Source organism: Physella acuta, unplaced genomic scaffold (assembly GCF_028476545.2).
Source record: "Physella acuta isolate Inbredline_101_S28 unplaced genomic scaffold, ASM2847654v3 ptg000008l, whole genome shotgun sequence".
Lineage (NCBI taxonomy): Eukaryota > Metazoa > Mollusca > Gastropoda > Physidae > Physella > Physella acuta.
The window spans coordinates 614,335-627,500 of record NW_026731528.1 but is presented as its reverse complement, the minus strand read 5'-3'; the positions used below and the strand labels follow the sequence as shown (position 1 = coordinate 627,500).

General features: G+C 41.6%; 1 protein-coding gene across 1 annotated transcript in view; it reads right to left on the bottom strand.

Annotated features, from left to right (window-relative positions):
* The window catches only part of LOC131949762 (monocarboxylate transporter 13), a 3,002-nt gene extending 1,941 nt beyond the window's left edge, over positions 1-1,061 (bottom strand). Inside the window, exon 1 of the mRNA XM_059311715.1 lies at positions 1-1,061. This exon is cut by the window's left edge and continues 820 nt beyond it. Coding sequence (XP_059167698.1) covers positions 1-1,002 — 1,002 coding nt within the window. The 5' untranslated portion in view covers positions 1,003-1,061.
* Between the last annotated feature and the right edge of the window lie 12,105 nt (positions 1,062-13,166).

Sequence of the window (13,166 nt, the reverse complement as noted above, 5' to 3'; positions counted from 1 at the left end):
TTCTTTCACGCGCATATCATATTCTAAATCATCAACTGGGGAACCTTTCTCTTTAATGTACATCTGAATAGCCAGGTTATTGTGCATGTACCGGCGTATAATCGCTCGAGAATGTTTGTTCGTTTTAATACCTCGCCCTACAACATGGAGATACATGTGTGGGTCGTTGAAAAACGTAGGCAGGTCTACAGCCGACATGCATTTCCTGTCTCCGCCAAACTCCTGCTGTGAAGGACGAGGCCCGTCATGACTACGTCGACCGGGCGGGATTTTATCAAACTCCGACAACATCAGTTTTTTTCGTTGTTGTTCGGTGAATTTAAGCGGCCGGAAGAGCATACCGCAGACGACAAGGTTGAGTGTCACCCCGGCCATGATGAGGAACAACCCCTTGAGGTCGTACTCCTGTATCAGATAATCCATCAACGGCGCGAACGTTACCGTGCCGACTCCGGTACCGCAGACAGCGAAACCTGTCGCCAGTGCCAGACGTTTGTCGAAGTAGAACGACACGACAACCACACCGGAAACGAAACACAGGGAAAATCCAGCGCCAACCACACAGCTAAACGTAAAGTACAAGTGATCTATTTTTGTAGCGAAGATGCTTAGAATTAGCCCTAAACTGGATATTAATCCGCCGGTGATGGTCATAGCCCGACATCCATAGCGGGTGATGAGGTCACTGGCTACTGGACCCAGTAGCATGGACACGCCGAAGAAAATACTCCCGACCATGGAGGTCCGGCTTTTGGTGTCCTTGTAGTGAACGATGAGCTCCGAGTAGAGGACGCCGAAACAGTAGGAGACTCCGTCACAGATGACGCTGACCAAGAAGGCCCCGAGCACCACGAACCAGCCCCACCCCCCGTCCGGGGCGGCGGGGAGGGGGAGCTGTGTGGTGGAGATGGCGTCACTGTTCTCATCACTGTCGTTTGGTTCTTTAGTGTCTTCAGACTCCAGAGGTGTGTAGGGGCGTTCTGTTGTACCTGCTGTAACCATCGCCACCTTAAGCACAGCTTACATCGCCACACCTAGAGAAGCAATTGTTAAATACTTGCTTACATCGCCACCTTAAGCACAGCTTACATCGCCACACCTAGAGAAGCAATTGTTAAATACTTGCTTACATCGCCACCTTAAGCACAGGTTACACGCTTGCTTACATCTCCAACTCGAGAAACACTTGCTTACACCGCCACCTCGACGGAAGCACAGTTCAGACTCTTTTGCTTACATTGCCACCTTAAGCAGAGGCTACACAGTTGATTACATCGCCACCTAGAAAGAACCACATGTTACTCAACATAACTATGTATTTGCTAGTAAATGCGCCGGTAGCATTAACCTAATTCGGGCTCTAGCCCTAAATCTTACGCTAGTCGTAATCATAACCTTAGTATTAATTAACCTAATTCTATCTCTAATCCTAGACTTAACCTTATACCTAGCCCTTACCCAATGGTATTGACAAAACAAACTTCTGGATTCTAATGAGGTTCCTGCAGAAATCTTAAAGTCATGCAAGTTGCTTAAAATATTTAGTACAGTACATGAAAATACATACATTTAACTCATATAGATAATGATTATAAACAAACTAAATATAGATAAATTATTCATGTTTAATTCTGAAGTCATTGTTTTTTAGTACATATTGAATACAACTAGAATAGCTTTAGGCTTTAGGTAAGATTAAAATTAGATACTCTAACTTACACCAGTCTAGCTCTAGACTATCTAGACCAGGGGTCTCCAAACTACGGCCCGCGGGCCGGATGCGGCCCGCGAGGTCCTCTCATCCGGCCCTCGGAGAACTTTTAGTCCACGGAAAAAAATGTTTGTTGTAGGTGGCTGAGTAAAAATGCCACCCCAATGATATATCTGGAAGAAACTCTGGCCCCCGAACTTATATTTGATAGTTAATGCGGCCCTCGGGCTGAAAAGTTTGGAGACCCCTGATCTAGACTATAATAAAGATCGAAATCTAAACTGCAATTAAATTATTAGGATTTGATTTCAATGTAGCTTGGCCTAATTTAAATTAGTTCGATTTAGTTATGATTCTTACATTACGATTATTTAAATTATTTAAAACTGACTTTTGTCCTGACTCTTAAGATAAAGATGTGATAATTGGCTTAATTATATGATCAAATTAGGAATTTAATTTACCCGTGATGTTGCTAAAGTAAACATATTTGTGTTGGTGTTCCGCATTCTTGAACGGTTCACAATTTTAAATTGCACGCTGCTTTCGTGTGCGCAACAGTAGTGAACGTAGTTCTAGTCCTATAAATTTCAAGTCTTTGAAATTTAGCAATATCTCCCAGTCATTACACCACTACCCTGATATGATACTACACCCAGTGGCGTACCGAGGTCGGGTGTCACCCGGTGCGGCACTTAATGGTGTCACCCCCCCCCCCCTCCCCAGAGGCGTTAAGACCCTTCCCGGAGACAAACTTTCAAATTTTCGATTTGCACCCCCCCTCAAGTTTTAATATTTAACTATTTTTTGCCTTGGTGTCACCCCCCCCCTAAATGGTGTCACCCGGTGCGCTCCGCGCCCCCCCCCCCTCGCTACGCCTCTGACTACACCCCTACTTTCCATTCACCCCCCCCCCCCTTTCAGACTACTTGCCTCTTCCAGATTAACAGTTAATTAAAGTCTGCTTGTTATAGCATTCGGCAGATTGTTTTTTAAAAAGCCGAAGGAAGTAAATGATATTGTAAACTCCTGGTGAAAGTTATGCTGTGTCCTTCAAAACATCAAAACATCAAATAAGTCATTGTAAGCTCTTCATGATGATAAATACAATTAGGTGATACAATGTATTGAAACCTGGATCATTTAATTCTTGTTCAGGTTTGATAAAACAAAATTAAGAAAAAGCTTTTTTTAGGCTCTATGAACTGTAGTGTCTGGTGAATAGAGTATGCTGAAGCTAACGTGAACATCTGAAGTTCGAATCCCGGTGGCTCCACAAGAAAGATTTTAGTGAGGGTTTGGCGAGATGAACGCTACAGATATTCGCTGTACAATGGGATTTAGAATTTAGTGAGGATTAACGTTAAAGCTAAGAACAACCCGGTTCAATGTGCAACCACCTCGTGCAACCCTTGGAAATATCTGGTTTTAAGCGAGACAACAATCTAGGGGAAGCAACGCAGATTAGTCGTTTCCTATAAGATTAAACCATATTACTCTCCCCTTACATTTTTTCTATTTGGACATTTAAACATAGTGCAGGAAAAACAACGATAAATAAATGATTAAATTTTATTTAAAAAAAAATTAATTACACATTGAAGATGGTGAGAAAAAGAAATGTTTTCAAAGTGAGCAAGATAAAACAATTTGGCCCACTGTTTAACGAGTGTTTGCTGGTTGACCTATTTTGTTGACCTACTTGATTGACCTTCTTTAGGTGCATAATATTAGTAATATCCAATAATCGGGTTTAGGTGCTGGGCTCCGATTGTGACTAATAGCACTTACTTAAAGTATCAAAGAGTGAGCATAAATTTACATAGGTTGCCAGGTGTTGGGGCCTTTACAACACCCACACGTTGGCCTACTAGTGACAGATGGATGAAGATGAGGGCAGTACTAGCCACTAGGTATACTCTCAATTACATAAAATTGTACATCCTCTCTTTTGACTAATCGGAGATGAGAAGGAGATATATACAAGATAATTGTTGAAAGACGTTCGTTTCTCAATTATCATATTTATAGGCGCTTTTATACATTTATGTATGTATGTGTTGGTGTAAGTGTAAAATTGCACGCACATGAGCATGCGTGTGCGTCCGTGTGTGTGTGCGTGTACGTGTGTGTATGTGTGTATGTGCTTGTATGTGTGTAGTATTTCAAACTTTCAAAGGGTGGATATGAGAGGTAAAGAAGCACCTCTTGCATTGTTGTGTGCCCTAAATTCAGCAAAAAAAATGTAATGATCCTTAACGAGAGCTTCTGCTTTAGCAAATGTATTCAAATTTACCCCTTTATATGAATTGAAATTAAATAATGATTTCCCACATTTTGAACACGTGTGTTCATGTGCTGACTGCCCTAAAGAGATCTTCACTCTACCATAAGTGTGATCATATGCCACACCCACTATTACCTTCACTCGACCATAAGTGTGATCATATGCCACACCCACTATTACCTTCACTCGACCATAAGTGTGATCATATGCCACACCCACTATTACCTTCACTCGACCATAAGTGTGATCATATGCCACACCCACTATTACCTCCATAAGTGTGATCATATGCCACACCCACTATTACCTCCATAAGTGTGATCATATGCCACACCCACTATTACATTCACTCGACCATAAGTGTGATCATATGCCACACCCACTATTACATTCACTCGACCATAAGTGTGATCATATGCCACACCCACTATTACCTTCACTCGACCATAAGTGTGATCATATGCCACACCCACTATTACATTCACTCGACCATAAGTGTGATCATATGCCACACCCACTATTACCTCCATAAGTGTGATCATATGCCACACCCACTATTACCTCCATAAGTGTGATCATATGCCACACCCACTATTACCTTCACTCGACCATAAGTGTGATCATATGCCACACCCACTATTACCTTCACTCGACCATAAGTGTGATCATATGCCACACCCACTATTACCTCCATAAGTGTGATCATATGCCACACCCACTATTACCTCCATAAGTGTGATCATATGCCACACCCACTATTACCTCCATAAGTGTGATCATATGCCACACCCACTATTACCTCCATAAGTGTGATCATATGCCACACCCACTATTACCTCCATAAGTGTGATCATATGCCACACCCACTCCTACCTTCACTCGACCATAAGTGTGATCATATGCCACACCCACTATTACCTTCACTCGACCATAAGTGTGATCATATGCCACACCCACTATTACCTCCATAAGTGTGATCATATGCCACACCCACTATTACCTCCATAAGTGTGATCATATGCCACACCCACTATTACCTTCACTCGACCATAAGAGTGATCATATGCCACACCCACTATTATCTCCATAAGTGTGATCTTATGCCACACCCACTATTACCTTAACTCGACCATAAGAGTGATCATATGCCACACCCACTATTATCTCCATAAGAGTGATCATATGTCACAAAATGTATTTGAGTTGAATAGTGTTGAGTAGCGAATATGTAGACATGCATTTTATTTTTCCCATAACTGAATTAGTGATTAGGCCAGCTGTTGGTGTCTTGTGGGCGACGACATTGTCCACCATGGGCTGATCTACTGCCACTACAGTTGGGAGCAGCTGGGCTGAATTGCTGCAAAACTACACTGTCAACAAATGTTTACAGTAAAGACTAATCTTGTAACAGTGTCAACAAGTATTTACAGTAAAGACTAATCTTCACACTGTCAACAAGTAGTTACAGTAAAGACTAATTTTGTAACACTGTCAACAAATATTTACAGTAAAGACTAATCTTCACACTGTCAACAAGTAGTTACGGTAAAATTTAATCTTGTAACACTGTCAAAAATATTTACAGCAAAGTTTAATCTTGTAGCACTGTCAACAAATATTTACAGTAAGGACTAATCTTGTAAAAAAAAGTAACCAAATATTTACAGTAAGACTAATCTTGTAACAGTGCGAACAAATATTTACAGTAAAATTTAATCTTGTAACGCTGTCAACAAATATTTACTGAAAGACTAATCTTGTAACAGTGTTAGCATTTTGTTCAGGGTAAAATTAATTTCGTAATATGTCGGTTAATGTGTTGTTCAGTGGCGGCTCAACCTTACGGTCGGAAGAGGGGGGGGGGGGGAGGGAGGGGGGTGTCTTAAGTTGTCTTATGTAATATATGTATCATTAAATATGTACATGTGCATGCACATAATACCCATATACAAACACACACACACACACGTTTGTTTGTATGCGTGTGCGTACCTGTTTTTCATATAATTTTTTTTTATGCATGCAATTTCCAAAAGGAGAGGGGTGGCTAATCGCCCCGTTTACCTATGGCGATGTTATTGTAGGCGGCAAAAGTTCATTTTTGTTTGTGTTGGCAGCGACCGAGGGAGATGTGCAGGGTGGGGGGGGGGGGGATTTCGTAGGGGTGGCTTCATGAAAGGACACCGAACAACATGTACATGATTCAACATGTTGTGTCTCATCACTTGGGGAATATGGTCACGCCATCACCATCAACATAAAGGACCGCCACTTAGCTCACCACGCCATCACCATCAACATAAAGGACCGCCACTTAGGTCATCACCATCAACATAAAGGACCGCCACTTAGCTCACCACGCCATCACCATCAACATAAAGGACCGCCACTTAGCTCACCACGCCATCACCATCAACATAAAGGACCGCCACTTAGCTCACCACGCCATCACCATCAACATAAAGGACCGCCACTTAGCTCACCACGCCATCACCATCAACATAAAGGACCGCCACTTAGCTCACCACGCCATCACCATCAACATAAAGGACCGCCACTTAGCTCACCACGCCATCACCATCAACATAAAGGACCGCCACTTAGCTCACCACGCCACCACCATCAACATAAAGGACCGCCACTTAGGTCATCACCATCAACATAAAGGACCGCCACTTAGCTCACCACGCCACCACCATCAACATAAAGGACCGCCACTTAGGTCATCACCATCAACATAAAGGACCGCCACTTAGGTCACCACGCCATCACCATCAACATAAAGGACCGCCACTTAGGTCACCACGCCATCACCATCAACATAAAGGACCGCCACTTAGGTCACCACGCCATCACCATCAACATAAAGGACCGCCACTTAGCTCACCACGCCATTACCATCAACATAAAGGACCGCCACTTAGCTCACCACGCCATCACCATCAACATAAAGGACCGCCACTTAGGTCACCACGCCATCACCATCAACATAAAGGACCGCCACTTAAGTCACCACGCCATTACCATCAACATAAAGGACCGCCACTTAGGTCACCACGCCATCACCATCAACATAAAGGACCGCCACTTAGCTCACCACGCCATTACCATCAACATAAAGGACCGCCACTTTGGTCACCACGCCATCACCATCAACATAAAGGACCGCCACTTAGCTCACCACGCCATCACCATCAACATAAAGGACCGCCACTTAGGTCACCACGCCATCACCATCAACATAAAGGACCGCCACTTAAGTCACCATGCCATTACCATCAACATAAAGGACCGCCACTTAGGTCACCACGCCATCACCATCAACATAAAGGACCGCCACTTAGCTCACCACGCCATTACCATCAACATAAAGGACCGCCACTTTGGTCACCACGCCATCACCATCAACATAAAGGACCGCCACTTAGCTCACCACGCCATCACCATCAACATAAAGGACCGCCACTTAGGTCATCACCATCAACATAAAGGACCGCCACTTAGCTCACCACGCCATCACCATCAACATAAAGGACCGCCACTTAGGTCACCACGCCACCACCATGATCAGCTCACCACAACATCACCATCAACGTAGCTCACCACGCCATCACCATCAACATAAAGCACCACACATTTAACCAGTGATAGTTCACCATCAGCGCGGTAAAAAAAAAACTACCGGATTTAAAATTCACGCGAGTTTGATTAAACCTGCTGATATCCAGACCACCACTGGGACAGACGTCATCCACTGGACCAGTTCCAACAGGCTCATGTCCTAGTTAGTGCTACATGGTAGCAGGCATTGTCACGGGCAGTGTCACGGGCATCGGACAGTGTTATCGTCAAGGGTAGTGTCAGGGGCATTTTCGCGAGTATTGTTACGGGCATTGTAACGGGCATTGTCAAGGTATTCTCACAAGCATCGTGACGGATGCCCGCGGTTGAAATATCGAGTAAAAACAAAGCATTCCACCATGCATTCGGTGTTTATCGCCCTTTAAATAAGTTAGCAGTTTGGTTTTAGAAAAAACTGCTTGCCTCAACATCATTTGATAAGTTCTACAACTCTCCTCTCCCGCTCGTAGCAACAGAAGCAAGTGTATTTCCTATTGATCAACGTCTACGTAACGTATACGAGTCTGTTAGTTTACGAATATAGCTACCGTAACTCTAGCACTAACTACCACTAATCCTAAACGTAACCCTGACCCTGAAATTTACAATAATAGTAATCTAACACTGAGATGATTTGTCGATTTTTTTAACAAAACCGAAGTAACTAATAGCTAACATTATTTGATACTTCGAATCAGATGACTATTAGTCGTACCCGGATTCTCCAACCTTAACAAATATTTCATACCAAACATAAAAGCGCACAATCTAGTAATAAATTTTTTTTCAAATATCTGTTAACTAATGTGACTGGTGTGACGTCAGTAAAAATATCAGGCCGCGGTAGATATGTTGGTAACCCCGTACACTAACCATAAAACATTTTTATCTCCCTTGATAAGACAGGGATTACATTTTTTGTCCATGCCTCAAGTAGGCGTGTCTTTAATTAAACAGATATTTTTAAAACTCCATTATCTGTGTTATCATTAGGCGTCTCTCACCCCCCCCCCCCCCTCTCCCACCCCCACCTCCCTCTATGGGCTAGTTTCTGGTGTTGTATTTAACGTGAAGCCTAATGTTTAAAGTCGCGGGATTACAGAACATGTCGCGAATTGCAAGCTGGAACATGTTTCAAGTTGAAGGAATCTGCAACATGTCCCAAGTTGCAGGATTCTGGAACCTGTCCCAAGTTGAAGGAATCTGGAACGTGTCCCAAGTTGCAGGTTTCGGAATATGCCGCGCGTCACAAGGGTGTGGAAAGTCCAAGGTCACAGAAGTCTGAAACATGTCCGAAATCGCAGAAATCTGGAACGTGTCCAAAGTCGCAGATCACAGACAACAAGTCCCAAGTTGTTGGGCACAGATAATTTGTTCCTACAATTAACTTAGGGGTTGTACATGAATGACGTTTCATCCCTAGAGTAGGAAGGGGAGGGGGATGGGGGAAGGGGGGGGGGGTTAGTAATTTTGTGACGAAGTGTGATGAGGGGATGAGGGGTGTTTAAATAGTGTGACGACACAGTTTGCAATTTTTTAACGTAATGTTAGATACAGAATTTTAGCTGTTGTTTCGCACTGTTATAGCAATTGTATAAATAGTATTAGAAATGGATTAATATAGAATCTACTCTATGTTGACCGAGCTCATTCAAAAATTTAGAAAGAAATCGATGTTTTTAAAAAAAACTGCTATCTTGAGGGAGGAGGTGTAGTCTGATGTGTGACGTCATTTTAAGGGGGCGGTCTAACTTCATGTGATGATGTGTGTGTGTTGGGGGAGGGGGAGGTAAAAAGCGCCAAAAAAAAAAGCGCGACGTAAAATATAACATTCCTCCCCCCCCCCCCTCATTGTATTCAATCCACGCAGTAGCTACATACTTCTGTATTCATAGCGAATACAATCACTGCCCCCTCCACCCCACCCCCTTTCCATAAATTATTTATTAAACAATTTTACCAAATATTGTAGAGGCCTATTGATGAAAAAAAAAACGCTGACTCAGCTGTCCCACCCAAGTTACGCCCCTGTAAATGATACAATTAAATGTCACCTCTAGACGACCTCAACCTGCATTAACCCAACACACATCTTCCTTAAACCCACAGGTAGAATTAGCAACTTAATTAATTGTGGGAGTATACACGCCCACCGTCTTTTTTTAATGAAACAAACGGTTTTTTAAACTAAATTTACACTTAATGTTTTTTTCTCTCTTTGTTTTGTGAATGAAAATTTTGTTGAAGTCATTACTATTAGAGACACGGACAACAGGTTTAAATGTTGTTGTAATTTAAAAGAATACCTACTCAAGATGGTCATTAAAGAGAGTATTAATGAGAGTATGAGAGTTGGAACAATGCTAAGTATGGAGTTTCGGCATTGTGTGACGTTTTGGGAGAGAGTAGGTTGGTGGTGACTACTGACATCCCGTGATCACGAGTCTAATCAATGAGACACTTCCGTCATACTGACAGAGCTTAAGGCATCCGTCATAATCTGACAGATCTTAAGGCATCCGTCATCTGACAGAGCTTAAGGTATCGCTCATAATATGACAGAGCTTAAGACACCCGTCTTTATCTGACGGATCAATAAACATATTTATGACATACTAGCCGTCCCGGCCAGGCCCTGCTCTGGCTTCTGTGAAAAACCTTTCTGTTAAAGACCATTACCTGTGTGTTTAGTAATCATCATAAACCCGGCATTGCTCACCCAAACCACGACCAACCAAAACCAAAACAACAAAACGCAAACATAACGCTAACACAATTACAAATACAAACGAAAACAAAAACCTAGCAACAAACCCAACCACAACCACAAACACCAATACAAACACAAAGAAAAAACAAACGAAAACAAAAACCTAACAACAAACCCAACCACAAACACCAATACCAAAAAAAAAAAAAAAACAACGAAAAAGCAAACGAAAACAAACCAAATCCAAACGCAAAACCAACCAAAAACACAAATACAAACCCAAACAAAAAAAAACACAAACAAAAACGAAAAAAGAAAGAACAAAAACGAACCAAATCAAAACGCAACCACTAACGCAAACCCACCTAAACACAAAGAAAACACTAACGCGAACATAAACGCCCGGGGCAGAATCGCCTGTTTTAGCTTAATGAACGACTATAGTACCCCAACTTATTCATAGTTTTTGCACTCACTTAAACGAACGCGCCTGTTTCAATTTAATGAACAATTATAATACTCCAAGCTTATCCGTAAAATACCTACAACATTTGCACTTGATCAATCCCCGCTAATTATGTAATTATTTTTTTCCCAACACCAAAACAAAGTAATTAAAAAGTAAATGCTTTTCAACTAATGCAATGGTTTTATAAAGGGAAGTAATTGTGTTTTGCCTAATTTATCAAAGGGAAGTAAGCGCTATAGGACTAAATAAAGACATAATTAGAATTTTTGTAAAAGATGATATTTTTTTAAAACTTTTGTTTAATGAACATGCCGACAATTATTACTATAATTTGAAAAATGAAAATGATTTCCCAACACTTTTAATAGTAATTTTTTAACTCATAAATTTAGACAAATGCGCACGATAATTTTCTAACACTTAAATCCATCGATAACCAGCGACAAACAAACATGTGTTACAGAATTGAGCTTTATATATTAGATTCCTAAAGACGTATGTGACACTTTCCTGGCAGAGCCATAAAAAAACTATGACACTTCCTAACAGAGCTTAAGACACACGCATCCCCCCCCCCCCAAGAGAGTTAAAGACAGTCATCTCATGTTACCACGCATAAAATTTGGTGTAGACAAATCAATATTTAACCACTGAAATAAACACCACTCTACTTTCTCTTCATGTCGAGCTACTTTTTTTCCCCAAGGTAGTGTCAAAATAACAATCTATGTACAGAAATAGAAGCCACTTTGATTTCAAGTTATCTTATAAGAAATTCCTTGACCTAAAATACGTGACCATTTTCTCAGCCAGAGAACTTTCTTCCTGCCACCAACATACAAGAGTGTACTATCTCACCAACATAGGGACAATAACTAGTATAACTAATGTAATAAAGTTATCACAACTTTGTTATATTAATAGTTATATGCCCTATTTTGGTAAGATAGTACACTGAACCCCCCCCCCCCCCCCCCCCGAAGAACGTCTACCCTTCCCCCCCCCCCCCGAACTAAATGGAATTTATATAGGAAATATACTTTTAACAGCGTCCGCCCTACCCCCCTCCCAGAAATTTTAGTCCGCCCCCTCGAAAATTTCAGTAGCCACCCCCCCCCCCCGAGAAAAAAGTCTGGAAGAAACACTTCACTGACTCCACTGAACATGTGCCTGACCGGTCGGTGACCCATGTTACCGGCTAATTTAACAGATCCTTGTAGTTGTTCATGATTTCAAACATGCTACACAACTGTTGCTAGCATGGCGGATACTGTCATATTTACCGTATCTGTTCCACAGTTTTTCACTAGTGAAATACTTGTCTCAGCACCCATCTAGACAAGTCTTGACATGCCCCTGTTCCCAATTGATATAATACTTGTTCCTGTACCCAAATGATATAATAGCATGTTCCTTTTCCCAATTTGATGTATGTATATTCTTGTTCCCTAAGTATATATACATGTTCCTGTTCCAAACTTATTGTTCCTGCTCATAACGTATTGTATACGTCATTTTCCTGTTCACAATTGATATACATGTTTCTTTTCCCAACTTGGTGTATACAAGTTTCTGTTCCGCACTTCATGTAGGCTACCCAATGTTACTGTTACCAAATGTCACCAACGAGATGTTTCATGGTTATCTACCAACTTGTTCTGCAACATATCCCCCGTGTGAACCTCTCATATGATAAGTGTAGATGTTGCAAAAGAATCAATACTTTAGTTATGCCATGAAATATAAATGTGGGGCGGCCTAGTTGTAGGACATCCCGGTTCTTAGACGTGTTTGGTTGAGAGGCTAAAGGGAATAATTTAGTTTGAGACAGGCGGGAGGGGTGGGGGGCAGGCTGTAAATTGTTGGCAAAATGCCAACTGTAGAATGGTGCCGTACGGTTAGAGAATATTAGGACTCCAAATGGTAGTTAGAGCATGACATTTATTAGTGATGTCATAAAGCATTACATGTCATTTAAATGTCATTGCGTCGCATGACTACTACTAGTAGGCATGATATAAAATGCTGTTATAGTTTTATACGACTCTTTAAAGAGCGTAGTGGAAGTTTTTCTGTAATGGCATCTTTTAGCGCTAGCTGTCCTTTTGTATGTAAATACATGTAAGTCAAAAGTATTACTAATTACATTGTAATAAGTCTTTGGGGTCTTGTCAACAGGTTGTAATCAGCATACAAGTACGCTGGTCAAGAAGACCACAGCTAGTAGAATAATCAGCTATATCCACTCATGTCTTCAAGGTGCGAAACAACTAGTCTCCAAACTTCATAGATCTGCCCCAATTTTGTACACCTAAGGAATAGGCATCCTCCTCACACACAACAAAATCATTAACAAAACATCATA